General features: G+C 57.3%; 3 protein-coding genes across 3 annotated transcripts in view; all 3 read left to right on the top strand.

Annotated features, from left to right (window-relative positions):
- LOC119109550 (titin) overlaps positions 1-14,949 on the top strand; it is a gene marked incomplete at its 3' end in the record, with an annotated part of 117,801 nt that extends 102,852 nt beyond the window's left edge. The window contains 11 exon segments of the mRNA XM_037233219.1: positions 515-657; positions 936-1,092; positions 1,502-2,915; positions 3,179-3,408; positions 4,529-4,606; positions 7,309-7,416; positions 8,411-8,593; positions 8,955-9,102; positions 9,702-9,729; positions 13,008-13,106; positions 14,170-14,949. Coding sequence (XP_037089114.1) covers positions 515-657; positions 936-1,092; positions 1,502-2,915; positions 3,179-3,408; positions 4,529-4,606; positions 7,309-7,416; positions 8,411-8,593; positions 8,955-9,102; positions 9,702-9,729; positions 13,008-13,106; positions 14,170-14,352 — 2,771 coding nt within the window.
- On the top strand, positions 4,613-7,287 carry LOC119109556 (uncharacterized). The gene is made up of 2 exons (XM_037233227.1): positions 4,613-6,472; positions 6,789-7,287. The coding sequence occupies exons 1-2, from the start codon at positions 4,696-4,698 to the stop codon at positions 6,797-6,799; spliced, it is 1,788 nt and encodes a 595-aa protein (XP_037089122.1). The 5' UTR covers positions 4,613-4,695; the 3' UTR covers positions 6,800-7,287.
- LOC119109555 (nuclear pore complex-interacting protein family member B4) lies at positions 9,999-12,996 on the top strand. Its single transcript, XM_037233226.1, has one exon. It carries the CDS (start codon positions 10,010-10,012, stop codon positions 12,116-12,118), a length of 2,109 nt encoding a protein of 702 aa, XP_037089121.1. The 5' UTR covers positions 9,999-10,009; the 3' UTR covers positions 12,119-12,996.

Raw genomic sequence — 14,949 nt, 5'->3', positions numbered from 1 at the left:
ACTGCCTCACATCATGAGGTCCCCCCCAAAACGTCATGGTGCGATGACGCACGCTTGTCTTAAGTGTGACTACGGCTTGTTGTGCCAGACATCTTAATAACATGATGACTTTTTACGCTACGCTTTATTTTTTGCACTTCTTTTTGTTTGCCTACCTCATGATCTTCCCCCTCTAAGTGTGCCCCTATGAGATGGTTGGAAGTCGACAAACATCACAAAATTTTGCTCTGCGTTACTATTAAATGGACGAAGACCGAGTCATGACGGTGTTATCAATTATCATGTCATTGCTTACACCAGTTGATTTATACTGTGGACGGGAATAATGTGTGGTAAGTAGCATGCCTCACGCGTGACTCGATATTCCGTGCCGCGTTTGATACCCATAAAGGCAATGTGCTGCCAGCCTGAGGTTCCATTTCCGCTCCACTATTACATGCGATACCGTTTCTTTGCACGTGCAATCTCCCGTACCCATCTGGATGTTGTGTCACCGCGCTGCCCCTGCCAACAGAGCAACCAGTGGAAGGCGCTCCTCCACACATCGTGGAGCCTCTTAAACCTCGCCAAGTTCGGCCAGGTCAGACTCTGGCGTGGGAGGTCAAGGTCACTGGATCTCCGTCGCCGCAGATCACGTGGTTCCACGACGACCAGCCGGTGAGTGATCCGTGGTTAGCCCCGTGTATATCGTAGCGGACTTCCAGCGTTTCCACCGCATCGCATCAGCTCCACAGACATGTGGCAAGCATGTCATAAGTCTCGAACACTGTTTCTGCTTGCCGTATGTTACGCTACGCAACTGGTGTACAAGACCAACACAATTATGAAGACGTTGGAATGGCATGTCGTTCTTTGTCTCAACAATGCACATCGGACAAACGGAGACCCCAAGAAAAATCAGCCACTGTTGATTGGCCTGTCGCACGTCTCGACAGATCATCCCGTCGGAGGATTTCGTGCCGTCGTTCAACCCGGAGACGGGCGTGGCCCGGCTGACGGTGCCGGTGGTGGTGCCGGAGGATGTCGGCACGTACTCGGTGCTGGCTGAGAACCCATTCGGGCGCGACCAGAATACGGCTAACCTCATCGTCGGTGAGTGACGGACAGCGGCGTCAGGGAGGAGTGGATGAGCCAGCCGTTTGAGGTTGAGGTTTATGTTTAAGAGGGAGGCCGGGTGCATTTTCGGGTTCTGGGCGTTTGACGGTGCAATGTTTTCAAGACATATGTCAGTGTGCTTTCCGGCCGGGCATTACACATTGCTTTTGTTTACGCAAGGCCTTAATTTGCGTTCGGTTAACGACCGTTGCCGCGAAGACATTACTTCTCGATCCTTTTGGACTTGAGGTAAAACTCGTGTCGAAAAAGGTCTCGTGTGTATTGCCACCCTTTTCCATGCAAACCTTTCGGCATATTCCACCATTACAGTCGTTTAAAGCGCCGCATGACCACTGCTAGCCGCTCCATAGTTCATCGTCAGACTGCGCGGCGGTGCTGCCGACAGGCGACGAGCTGGAGGAGCTGCCGGAGGGTAGCCAGCCGCCGGCGTTGGTGAAGCCGCTGCAGGCGGTGGTCGTGCGGCCGGGCTCGGATGTCACCTACCATGCCGTGTTCGAGGGCCTTCCGCCGCCCGTCATCACCTGGTTCCATAACGGCAAGCCCGTGGACGAGACAGAGGGCTACGCCGTGTTGACGGACGAGCACCAGTCGACGCTCGTGCTCTCGCGCGCCTCCACGCCCGACGAGGGTGTCGTCGAAGTAGTGGTGACGAACGCTGCCGGCGAGGCACGCTCGCGCGCCACGCTGGTTGTCTCGCCAGAGCTGCCAGACGAGGCGGATCTGCTGGCACCGAGCTTCGTGCAGCCGGTGCGGCCGCAGCACGTGCCGCTCGGCGAGCCGGTGCTGATCGAGGCGGAGGTAAGCGGCCGCCCGGCCGTCTCCTTCGTCTGGCTACGCAACAACAAGCGCGTCAAGAACGCCAAGAGCACGCAGATCAGCAGCGGCGACAACAAGACCATCCTCATGATCTCCGAGATGCGGCTCAAGGACGTCGGCGAGTATACGTGCGTGGCCGAAAACGAGGCGGGCATGACCTCGTCGACGGCGTCGGTGCAGCTGCGGCCCGGTTCCGGGCGCGAGGCACCGCGCGAGCCGGCACCCGTGCAACCCACGCCCGAGCTGGCGAGCCCAGAGAGCCCGGTCACCGAGCACTCCAGCCCCTTGGTGCCCGCAGAGCCCGAGCTGGAGCGGCCGGAGCAGACGGCGCCCGCAGAGCCAGCGCCAGAGCAGCGGCCGGAGGAGGATGCACCGGTCAAGAGGCGGGCGCCGAAGCGACCGAAACGGCAGCCGGAACAGCCGCAGGAGGCGGAGCAGCCGGAGGTGGAACAGCCGCGGGAGGCCGTGCTACCGGAGGAGGCAGCGCAGCCGGAGGAGGCGGCGCAGCCGGAGGAGGCGGAAGAGCCCACCGACCTGCCGCGTGTGAAGACGCTCACACCGGGGCTGAAGGTGATGGACGGCGAAGAAGTGAAGCTATCGTGCCAGGTCACCTCGCCGACGCCAACGCGCATCACCTGGCTGCACGAGGGCCAGCCGCTCGACGAGCACCGCGACGTCGAGGTCACCATGTCGCCCGAGGGCGTGTGCTCGCTGTACATCAGCGAGGTGTACCCGGAGGACGCCGGCACCTACACGCTGCAGGTGGCCAACGAGGCCGGCGCCGGCGAGGCGCACGCTCTGGTCAGCGTCGAGCCGTATGAGTACGTGCAGGACTCGGAGATTGCCTCGATGACGGTCGGCACGCTGCTCAGCGTGGACGAGCACAGCGAGGAGGACCTGCTCGACACGGCCGATGAGCTGGGGCCCCGCTTCGTGCGCAAGCTGGCGCGCACCACGAGCGTGAACGAGGGTCAGGAAATCACGTGAGTGCAGCAGACGTGTGGGTTAATAGGTGGCTTGGGGCAGGCTGGCGCAAAAATGGATGAAGTGCGAGGAGCAAGTAGACCAGGTAGATATTAAGTCGTTACGTGTTTAGCATAAGTCGCGGACTTCTCCGCGCATTGTCTCGGATAATTTTTATAAATAAATGCACTTATGGCGGTGTGCCCTCCCGCGACATCGCAGTTCATGGCCACAAAATCCGCAGATCGTTGACAGTGGCCGTGTCCTCCCCCCACCTGCACAGGTTCGAGTGTCGGCTGAGCCCGGAGGCACCGTGCGAGGTCACGTGGTATATGAACGACCGACCCCTGCAGACCAACAAGGACTTCGTGATCGAGTCGGCCGAGGACGGCACGCAGCGCCTGACCGTGCGCCAGACGTTCCCCGACGACGTGGGCGTGGTCACCTGCGAGGCCGAGAGCGAGCGGGGCGTGGCTACCACCAGCACTCAGTTGGTGGTGGAGACGGCGCCTGGTGAGTGGCCAATGCTACGGCGAGGCGGGGCGAGGGGAGGACGGCGCCCGGTGAATGGCTGATGGAGCTAGGGGCGGGGCTAAACGCTGATTAGCTACTGGGAGGCAGGGACGGCGACGGATATGTCGGATGGGGCTTGAGATGAACAGCTGGAGGCATAGCACAGTCGGTGTCGAGATGATATAACGCAGGGAAAATCGGCGTTCGGCTTGCGATTGCTGTCAACTCAAGAATCCAATCTGCTGTGGATTGTCAACGCGCTTTGGTATGTTCACTCACCACTGTATGAATTGTGCATGCGCCTGCGATGAAACATGATGACGGTTCGCAACACGTTGCATGAACTACAATGCTCGCTTCTATCGCTATAACATGACAGCTCACCTTGAGCGAAGTGGGAAGTGTTATTCTCTGCTACTGTTAACCACTAACTCTGTTTCAGATGTTTCGGTAATCTTCTGCGCTTTCCCTTTGCGGGGGCTGGGGCGCGATGGACCGCCTAACGTCTTGGTGACTCCTCTTTTCAGGTTTTCACTTCACACTGAAACACTGGTCATATCTCAGAATAACACCACGGGTGGTGTACACCCACGAATGATTTGCTCCAAAGCCGATGCCAGTTGACGCTTATTTGTCACGGGGTTATTCGCGGATCGCGTCCTTTTGGATGGTGAATCCTTCATCACGACGCAAGAAGAAACGTTGGACGTCAGAAATTGCGATGAAACAAAAAAGTTCGTGGCAGCGAACGTATTCGACACTATTCAAGAACTAAAGACTCGCTCCCAAGTAACAACAAATTATCTCGAGATGTGATAAAAGCACGGCTATCATTCGTTGGTGGACACTGACTACCTTACTCACTCCATGCGCTGGTCTCTGCTTCAAAGTTGTATCATCTTTCAGCTAACTTTATTTTGTAGATTCGTCTCTGTGCATTAGTGACCAAAATTTTGCTGTAGCTTTCTGGAATTTTGTTCTGTTCTACTCCAACCATTTCATATAAAATCTTCGCAATAATTTAAGGTTAGACTAAAGTACCACTTCATGGACGTTTCGCTTGAGCGCGCTATAAACCTCCACTAAACTTCATCTCCTCTGACCCTGGTCCCGATCCCAGGTCACGACGAGGACTCGCCCAGCTACCGCAAACCCGACTGGGTGGTCAAGATGGAGGAGACGAAGGCGGCGATCCGAGGTAATGCCGCCGCGCGGCCGCAGTCGGGCCCGTGTGTACTAACCCCGCATGGCGTGCCGCTTGGCGCCTCCACCGTCAGCATCGCCGACATGTCGATGGGTGACGACAGCGTGTTCGCCTCCGACATCGAGCCGCCGAGTGACGTGCAGCACAAGCGGAATCTGCTGCTGGAGCTGCGCGCCGCCAGCAGCGAGCCGACCGACGACGAGAGCGCCGTCCACGACTACCTCAGCATGCACCGCGGCTCCATCTCTGCCGCTATCGAGATGCTCAGCCTCTTCACGGACGACAGCCCGGCGCTGCTGCCGCCCCGCGCCGCCGCCGCCACCGCCGCCGCCGCAACGGTCGCCGCTACTGCCATGGCTGCCGAGGGCGGCGGGGACAAGGAGGAGCGCGAGCGCCGGCGACGCGACGACACCGGCCTGGCGGAGGACCGCATTTCGCTGCACGGGGCTGACTACACCGACATCATCCCGGCCATGCTGAAGGATCTGGAGGACGCCTGTCCCGACGGCAGCGCGGCGGGGCGGCGCGGCCAGCGGGACGCCGGCGATGGTGCCGAGGACCCGGACCGGGTTGAGACGAGCCTGTCACCCCTCGGCGCTACCGTCGTGGCCAAGAGCCTCAGCGACCCGTGCGTGCCCATGCGACGGTCCTCGCGCGGATCGCTGACGGCGGACGACGACGCCGCCGCCGCAGACGCTGTGGTGACGTCACCGACACCACACGGCTCGGTGGCGTCAGCGAAAGGCAGCGAGTGGCCGGCCGGGCAGACGGGATGGCTGGAGCCGCCTGTGGCCGTGGAGCGTCCTGACTCCGGCAGCAGCATCGACGAGTTCCTGCTGCTCGAGACGCAGGTAGCGCAGGATGAGCTGGAAGACCCCGCCGCGGGTCAGCTGACGGCCCGCGTTGGGGACCCTACTGAAGCGGAGGAAGGACAGCCGATGGAAGAGGTGGCCGTCCTGGAGGGGGAGGCGGCCGCACGCGAGCGGAACGTCAGCGTTTGCTCCGTGCTTTCTGAGGACGACCCCGCCCTGTTCCTGCGCCAGATGCTGACCAAGGGCCGGCAGGACAGCCTGGCGTCAGTGTCGTCCGACGCCTCGGGCGTGCGTGTGCTGGAGGTGACGTCTCCGATGTCGCCACTCGCTGAGCACGCCGGACCGTACCACGTCGAGGAGCCCGAGACGACCGACGCTGACGACTCAGACGACTCGGGCGAGCTGACGCCGGCGGCCGACGACGACGAGGACGAATGCGATCCGCCAGCCGAGGACGAGGACGCCTTCCCGTCCATCCTCTCGCCCATCAGTGAACGCAGCGAACCGGGCAGCTCCGAGTCGCGCACGCCCAGTCCGGAGGAGCTGCGCCAGGCCGCGCCAGCGGGCAAGCCTCGCCGCGGCTACAACGCCTCGCAAGCGCTTCATGGCGCCATGCGTTCTCTGCTGGACAAGCTGAAAATGCCTCGCTGGTCGGCCGTCGAGCGGCTGGCGGCGCTGCCACCGCCGGCCGCGCACCAGCGCGCACTGGCCGCCACGCTCGCCGTGTCCGAGTACAGCCCGCGGCCGTCGATCGGCAGCTCCAGCGACGAGAGCGACGAGACGCTAGGCGAGCGCGTGGTCGAGGGTTCGGAGGGTGGTGAGGCGGTGTGCGCGTCGCGCAGCGCGCAGGAGAAGCTGGCGGCGCCGGCCGAGCGGGCGCGCCTCCGCTCCACCGACCTCGAGACGCACGAGCTGGAGGGGGCGCGTCGCGCGGCTGGTGAGCGCGCCGCGCTACCGCTGCGCCGCAGCTGCAGTGTCGAGGAGCTTGACGAGCTGAACGAGTTCCTGGAGCTCGAGCAGCAGGTCATGTCGGAGACGGAGCGTCAAGGTGAGCGGCGTGGAGCAAGCAGGAGCGCTGGGGTGGCGAGAGGAACAGAGGCAGAGGCTTAACCTGGCCGCGGCTCGGCTGCAGCCTATTTGGAGGAAGAGCCTTGGGGTGTTGCTGCAAGGATGCGAGCGTGACAAGTGGGCGCCGGTCTCGGTATTCGTCTGCTCCGTGAAGCCACCATCATGGCTTCATTGGCCTGCTGGCCTGCAGTATGACGTTTTCAGTTTGCACTGCTGGTTTGCGCCCGTTTTTTAGTTTCGTTAACGGCCTCTTAGTGTGCGGTGTGCAGTGTTTAACTACTTTTGACTATTCATAGATTGCAGTTAGCCGATACTCATCAAGGGGACACAACAGTATGCATCGGCGTAGTATAGGTGGCAATGGTAAGTTAGCAGTCTTCGGACATGGATCCAGAACCTGTAGCAACCACCGCGGAACTTCGTTCCCTATGTTGTGTTCGCTCCCATGATTGCATATATTCGTTCGACATGAGCATGGATTAATATGCTGTTACCAAGCGCGTTTGCGTTGGGATGCCATGTTTCGAATTTAATTAGCTTGAAGGTCTGGCATCCTTATTCAGAGCAATCACCTTCGTCCTACGTCACGTCAATGCACGCCCGACACCAAGGTGTGTGGTCCGAGGAATTAGACGTGACTGGCCTTCATTTCCGGTCTGATTCATTTCCGGGCTGTTTTATTTCCGGTCTGGGTAAACCGGCGCGAGTTATCGTGATTTGAGTACCAATTAATATTATTATGACCTGAGCGACAACCCATCGACGTCTCTTATCCTGTCAATTTCCAGATCTCTGACGAGTCAATATGCTTTCCAGCTCGTCAGCAGCCGCCCAAGTTTACCACAGAACTAACCAATCAGCGAGCGAAGGAGAACGCCAGCGAGGTGGAGTTCAAGTGCACCGTGACGGGATATCCTAGACCAGGTCAGTGACCTGCGATTTACCACATGCCATTCTATCTTATCAACACGAAGATCGTTCTAAAAAATGCATCTCTGCAGACTCAGGTGACACCAACACCTACCGCAAGACTAGGGACAACGTTTGACGCGTTTGGAACATCTTGTGCAAAGGTCGTCACGAACTGACATCTCTGCAGAGTCGGCCGGCTCTAACGCCTGTGGGGCTACCACTGACGTTCCAGGCATGTTCAACAATCACTTTATCGGACATGTGTACTGTGCGCTGACGCCTGCGTACCTCACCCGAACTGTCCCGTCAACGCCCGCCGTCTCGGACACATGTACCGTGCGTTGACGCCTGCGTACCTCACCCGAACTGTCCCGTCAACGCCCGCCGTCTCGGACACGTGTACCGTGCGCTGACGCCTGCGTACCTCACCCAAACTGTCCCGTCAACGCCCGCCGTCTCGGACACGTGTACCGTGTGCTGACGCCTGCGTACCTCACCCGAACTGTCCCGTCAACGCCCGCCGTCTCGGACACGTGTACCGTGTGCTGACGCCTGCGTACCTCACCCGAACTGTCCCGTCAACGCCCGCCGTCTCGGACACGTGTACCGTGCGTTGACGCCTGCGTACCTCACCCGAACTGTCCCGTCAACGCCCGCCGTCTCGGACACGTGTACCGTGCGTTGACGCCTGCGTACCTCACCCGAACTGTCCCGTCAACGCCCGCCGTCTCGGACACGTGTACCGTGCGTTGACGCCTGCGTACCTCACCCGAACTGTCCCGTCAACGCCCGCCGTCTCGGACACGTGTACCGTGCGTTGACGCCTGCGTACCTCACCCGAACTGTCCCGTCAACGCCCGCCGTCTCGGACACGTGTGCCGTGCGCTGACGCCTGCGTACCTCACCCGAACCGTCCCGTCAACGCCCGCCGTCTCTGACACGTGTACCGTGCGCTGACGCCTGCGTACCTCACCCGAACCGTCCCGTCAACGCTCGCCGTCCACAGAGGTGAACCTCTTCCACAACGACCAGCGGCTGTCGCTCTCGAGGTTCGTGCGCATCCTGTACGTCGACGATCGCGTGAGCCTGGTGCTCTGCGACCTCACACCCGACATGGCGGGCGAGTACAGCGTGCGCGCCGTCAACCCGGCCGGCGAGGCGACCACCACCGCCACGTTAGAGATACAGGGTAAGTGTCGCCTGCCGCCGCCAGGGCGAGAACGGGGCGGGATCACTACGAGGGACGGCGAGCGTACCCCGCCGCCCGAGGCGGGGTCACGGGCCGCACGGCGGCTACCTTGACGCCACGGGTCACGGAACGCGCGCACGCACGTGCTGCGCCGAACACGATATGTCTGAGCAGGGTATGCACCGAAGTGTCAAACGCGTCGGTAGTTTTAGATCTTGTGTACCTGAGAAAGTCCTGTACACGTTAGTTCAAAGGCGCTCCAGGCTACCCAGCAGGATGTTTGATGGCAGACGACATTGCGATGCCTGAATGGCCGGCCGCAAAGTGTGTTGTCCTGACCCGGATGCGTGCACTCTGGCAGAGCTATCGGATGCGGAGCGTGACGAGCTGAGGCGGGAGCGTGAGGAGGCCGTCGAGAAGAGGAAGAAGCGCGAGCAGGAGCGCATCCGCCGCATGGAGGAGAAGAAACGCGTCCAGGAGGAGACGGCCAGAAAGATCAGGGAGAAGAAGTGAGTGGCACTTGAATGCCTAAGAGGCTTGCTCGAAACATAAATGTACACTTTCCGGTACGATTATGCACGAGTTGAGCATGCAACCTTATGAGGGGAGTGTTGGATAGTATTCAAAAGTAACGTAGTGTCACGTTGGTGAGAGTCCACGACAACGAATTCACACGGAGTTTTTATATTTCTGGGTCCTTACCTCATCAAGGGTTTCACTGCTAGCTCAGCAAACGTTGTTGGCGGCCAGCTGCGACTTCGCCTGTTGAACGACCGTATGTCCCATGACTGCTGGACGACACACAAGGGCTGCGCAGAATGATAGCGCGCGCGGTGATGTGTCATGATCTGAGTGTTATTCCCGTGAAGAAAGGCCGGCATTGAATGGCTGCGGCCGTGACTCCTGGGTAATTCTACGATCATTCTAGTCTCCAGCGCTCGGCAGAGGGGTGTGCGACGATGCACGACGCGCATCCCGCATACAAAGACCACACCCGTCACTGTGGTACTTTCATACGTTCGTACGCGCGTGTGTATGTGTTCATAGTTGGTCATCGGTGCGTTGGTCATCGCCGACTATGTTGTAATTCCCTTTTTTCGTTTTCCAGGGAATTCCTGAAGCCCATCAAAATAAAGGTAAAATAGTTATCGGAGTTTCCTGGCCGTTTTCAAAAGCTTTATAACGGGTAACATGCGTGGGGATAAACTTGTCTTCATGGCAGAGGCCTTTCATCTTTGTGTGGTGGATCGCTGAGCTTGGCTTTTTGGGAACAACGCTTGCGCAACAGCCTGCCGGCCGCTAATAACCGTGACGTACCTCTCGGGTCATAGACCGCTTCCGCGCTGCCGCTTGTACCGCTCGCCACTGGATCGCTTTGCGCCTTTTCTCGGCTTCGGATACTGCAGTTGAGCTCTAATGCATGCGCCTCTGGCCCGAGCCGCTGTCCACGTGACCGGCCGTGACCGGAGTGCGTCACGCTCGCAGACCGCTCCCGACCAGCGGGGGTCGGCGCTGGAGAACGGTGGCGACCATTCGGACTCGACCGGGCGCCACGAACAGCCCTCCGACGCGCCCAGCTGGACTAGTGTGCGACTCAAGCCCACACAGCCCACCCAGCAGCCCGCCCAGCAGCTCGCACAGCAGCTCGCACAGCGACCCGCACAGCAGGCCGCTCGCCCGCAGGGCCAGCAGCGACAAGAGACCGAAGAGGCGGAGCGACGGACGTTGAAGCCAGTGCCGGCGCAGCAGCTGCCGCAGGAGAAGGGTCGGGAGGACGTCCAGCTGAAGCCACTGCCACCAAAAGAGACGATGACGCCCCACAAGGAGAAGGTGGCACTGAAGCCCGTGCCTATGAAGGAGCCGAAGTCGGGAGCGGAGAAAGAGAACATCCGGTTGCAGCCGATTGTTCCAAGAACGGTTAGGCCTGACGAAGAGAATAAAGGTGTGGTCTTGAAGCCGATTCCGCCAAAGGAGATGGTGGTGCCGCATAAAGACCAGATTTCACTAAAACCAGCTCCACCAAAGCAACCAAAGCCGATGGAAGAGAAGGAAAGCGTCCAGTTAAAGCCCATACCTTCAAAACATCCCAATCAAGCGGATAAGCAAAGAGACGCCATGATGAAATCAGTGCAGTTTAATGAGATGCCAATTCCTCACAAAGAGCAAATATCGTTAAAACCAGTTCCTTCGAGGGAGCCGAAGCAAACGGATGAAAGGGATGATGTGCAACTTAAACCAGTGCCTGCCAAAATATTACGAGTTTCCCACAAGGAACAGACAACACTAAAGCCAATTCCCCCGAAGGTCCCGAAGCCGATTGAGGAAAAAGAAAACATTAAGCTGAAGCCGATTCCCCCCAAGGAACCAGCGCAGGTTGAGGAAAAAGAGGTCACCAGGCTAAAGGCAGTCCCTCCAAAGGACTCAATTCAAATACAGGAGAAAGAACCCATTAATCTGAAGCCGATTCAACCCAACGATCCTAAGCCGGCGGATGAAAAAGTGGGCATACAACTGAAGCCTGTTTCTCCCAAAGAACCTAAGCCATTGGAGGATAAGGAGCCTGTCAAGCTGAAGACAATCCCTCCAAAGGACCCAATGAAATCAGACGATAAGGAGCCTGTCAAGCTGAAGCCGATCCCTCCAAAGGACCCAATGAAATCAGATGATAAGGAGCCTGTCAAGTTGAAGCCAATCCCTCCAAAGGACCCAATGAAATCAGACGATAAGGAGCCTGTCAAGCTGAAGCCAATCCCTCCAAAGGACCCAACGAAATCAGACGACAAGGAGCCTGTCAAGCTGAGATCAATCCCTCCAAAGGACACAATGAAATCAGACGATAAGGAGCCTGTCAAGCTGAAGCCAATCCCTCCGAAGGAACCAATTCCAGTGGGGAAGAAAGAGCCAACAAAGCTGAAGCCCATTCCTCCGAAGGAACCAATTCCAGTGGGGAAGAAAGAGCCAACAAAGCTGAAGCCCATTCCTCCGAATGAGCCCATCCCCATAGAGGATAAAGACCCGACCAAGTTGAAGCCGGTGCCTCCAAAGGAACTTTTACCGGTGGAGCAGAAAGAACCGATCAAGTTGAGGCCGATTCCCCCGAAGGATCCGAGGCCGGTGGACGAGAAAGACTCGATCAAGCTAAAGCCGGTTCCCCCGAAGGATCCAAAGCAGGTAGAAGAGAAAGAAAGCATAAAATTAAAACCTGTCCCACCAAAGCAGCTTACTCCTGTCGATGACAGTTTGGAGCGGGTAATCACGAAGCCAATTCCTGAGAACCAGGAAAAAGTTGAAAATGAGGAGCGTATTAGGCTAAAGCCTGTGCCACCGCCACCGCCGAAGGACGCTGAGGCCAAAGAGGACATTTGTTTGAAAACAGTCGAAGTGTCGAAGAGCGCGGCAGAGAATAAGGAAGATGGCGAATCGATACCTAAAGAGAAGAAGGCCAAGGAAAAGCAGGAGATGGTACCTGAAGAAAATGTTCAGAAACTAAAGAAACGTAAAGTTCCTAAGGAGGTACATGTCTAAATGGATCTCTGGTAATGTAAACACGCATGCCGAGTATTGCATGATCTTGTTGACGAATGCTACAGCATGCATACCACGTGTAGTGGGTGGCATCTATACATAACATCATCACCTTGGCAGTGAGATATATGCCTTTATCTTTTACTTCCTAGCCAAAACTGTAGCCTATTGTGCAGCTTCCGCGTTCACGCACGTGTGAACGATTGTTACCGTGTCCCTGTCTATACGGATGTGTATTGCGTAGTAAATTGCTGGATACTTTGTAGGCTAAGTGTCCACAATCATGTCTTCTATTTTTGTTCTGTTTTTATAGCTGTGTCAAACCAGGCCGTGATCATGTTGCGTTTGAAATAACACGTGTTTCAGTTCAGCTCCCAAAATTAAGTCTGGATACCCACTAAGTATTTTAGTAATAGCATTCGCAAGACACGCCCAATGTTGTGTAGCGATACGTTGTCCACGTGGAGTCAAATTTAGTTTAAAGGGTTAGTTTTACTGAAGCCTGATGGAAACATCGATATTATTGGACACTCAGAACTTGTAGTGTTGCACAACCACAAGATGCGTCGTCAAAACAACTGCAGCATTTGGTATCCTATATTTGGAATAATATGGGCTGCAATGGTCCCCTCGTCGGTTTCTCGGCATCTAATTCGTTTACCACTCGTAGACAGTTTTAAAGCGATATGCAACATGGCGCTTGAAACCCAGCGTATGAGGATATCGGCTGGAAACGGCGCCGTTTTGCTGTTAAAGAAACCCAGGTAATACCTCTACGGTAGCCTTTTATTTGACTACCGGGTCCAATACATGTATGAGACCGCTGCCGTTTGGGCCGCGCCTTCAGTCTGGCTGGCAGCCACTGCTCACCTGTCACCCGTCTCCGCAGAAGGTGCAGCCGACCATCGAGGAGCAGGCGGCGCTCGAGACCGAGGAGACCGTCTCCGAGACCCAGCCTGAGACCCTGCAGGAGCGTCCCAGCAAAGAGGTGAGTGCGCCGCGCGCCTGCGGCCGCTCTCCTCCGCTGACCAGTTTTCAGAGGTGGTCGCGTGTCGTCGGAATAACACATAAGCGGGCGATAAACATCGACGAGTGCGCTGTTGGATGACGCGGTCAGCGTGTCACGCTAAACTGTGAAATAAATGGCCGCGGAATCAGTGAGTTTTCCTCTTTGCTAACCTGCTATCGCTAGCGTGCGAGACCGGAGCTTACACCGGCCGGTGGGCGGGACTGCCATTTTGTCCGGGCCCGTCGGTCTTGCCGCCTTTATTTCTGCTCAGCGCAGAACTGCCGTCGGTCACAATATCGCAAGCTGGCTGCGACGACCGACTTAAAACGCCGTCTACCAATTCAGTTTCCTCGGTCGGATTTACCGGCAATGTTTTGCTTGAGGGACAGACCGCTTTCTGTTCCTTTCGCTCCTCTGGGTGTTTTCGCTTTGGAAGCCGCAATAACACGAGTGTTTCGTGATCTAATGGTGAGTTTTGAACGGTAAGTCTTTTTACCAGAAGGGTTTCCTTTTTGCATGCTGCTTTTGACAAATACGCAGGCTAAATGAACAAGTATGACGTGTTCCGTTGTGACAGAGTTTTGTAATTAGGGCCTCAGTTGCGGAAATGTCGGGGAACCATGGTATAACTTCAGTGGAGATGTTTGTGGCAAATAAAGACGCAGGAAGTTGGTCGTGCCATAGAAAACAAACTGTTTTATCGCAGCCGACATTACAAGCAAGACCGCTGTGTCATCTTCCATTTTACCATTGTAGACCAGTTTTTACTGTGGCCTACATGACGTGTGTGTCGTACGCCCGACGTGAGCGTTGGCCTGCCATCCGACAACACCGCATGCATTAGCAAAACGACGGGGCGCCCGTCCGCCGGCCGTCGCACGCCGGCCGGCCGGAGCTTGGCGGCCGGTGCCAACTGCTCCAAGGCCCGGCCGGAGCTGCACGTGACGCCGGACGGGCGCCCCGGCCGGCTGCACGTGGCGCCCGCAGCGTCCCGCGGCCCGGCGCATGCTCCGTCCGGTCTCTGACCGGCGCCGTTTTGCAGACCCCCGTAGACGTAGTAGAGTGGGCCGGTCCGCTTCCGCTGGCCACGGCGCTGCCGTCGGAGCCGGTCCCGACGCGGAGCGCCCTTCCCGACGCGCCCAGCCGCCGGCCTCAGACTGCGGACGACGAGGTCAGATCCGTCAGCGGCGTGGCTGTAGCGCGCGACAGCCGGGAACGAGGATGACCATGGAGCGTCGTGATGAATCAAGTTGATTCATAGCTGTTGAAAACCTTAAATCCAAAAAGATTCTTAGCGCAAATGTCACAAAGGCTGATTCGAAACAGTACCACATTGGCCACAACCGCCGCAAATTTACCATTGCATGCAATAATTTACCATTGCATGGCAAGCGAGACCAATACGCTTAACCACACCACATCGATGTTTCATTGCACCATGATATGAAACCTGGCGGACGGGACTGGCCCCACAGATCCCGCTGTCTCCCCAGTTAAGGCCACTGGGGCCAAGCGGAAACCGCCATCAGCTGGCTCGAGTAAGATCTGGTACGATCAGCTATAACGAATATCAGTGCCAGTGATCCTTGATGGGCCATATGCATTTTGAACGCTACGGGAAGCCCTCGGATCCGGAATCAATGAGTGATCAAAAGTAAAGTCTTCTCATTTCTAGTCACTGTTCTCCTAAGCGCTGTTCGCTATGACCGTTAGGAAATCATCGTCATATATGCCTCAGCGCGGTGGATAGTTCATTACGATCCATAGTAACCCATCAGCGGGTGTGACGTTAAACGCGTCGGACCAGACCATACATGGCAAG

This window comes from Pollicipes pollicipes, unplaced genomic scaffold (genome assembly GCF_011947565.3).
Source record: "Pollicipes pollicipes isolate AB1234 unplaced genomic scaffold, Ppol_2.1 Scaffold_7231;HRSCAF=8579_pilon_pilon_pilon, whole genome shotgun sequence".
Lineage (NCBI taxonomy): Eukaryota > Metazoa > Arthropoda > Thecostraca > Pollicipedomorpha > Pollicipedidae > Pollicipes > Pollicipes pollicipes.
Note: the sequence above shows the minus strand (reverse complement) of the source record. Positions and strands in the feature narration are given on the sequence as shown.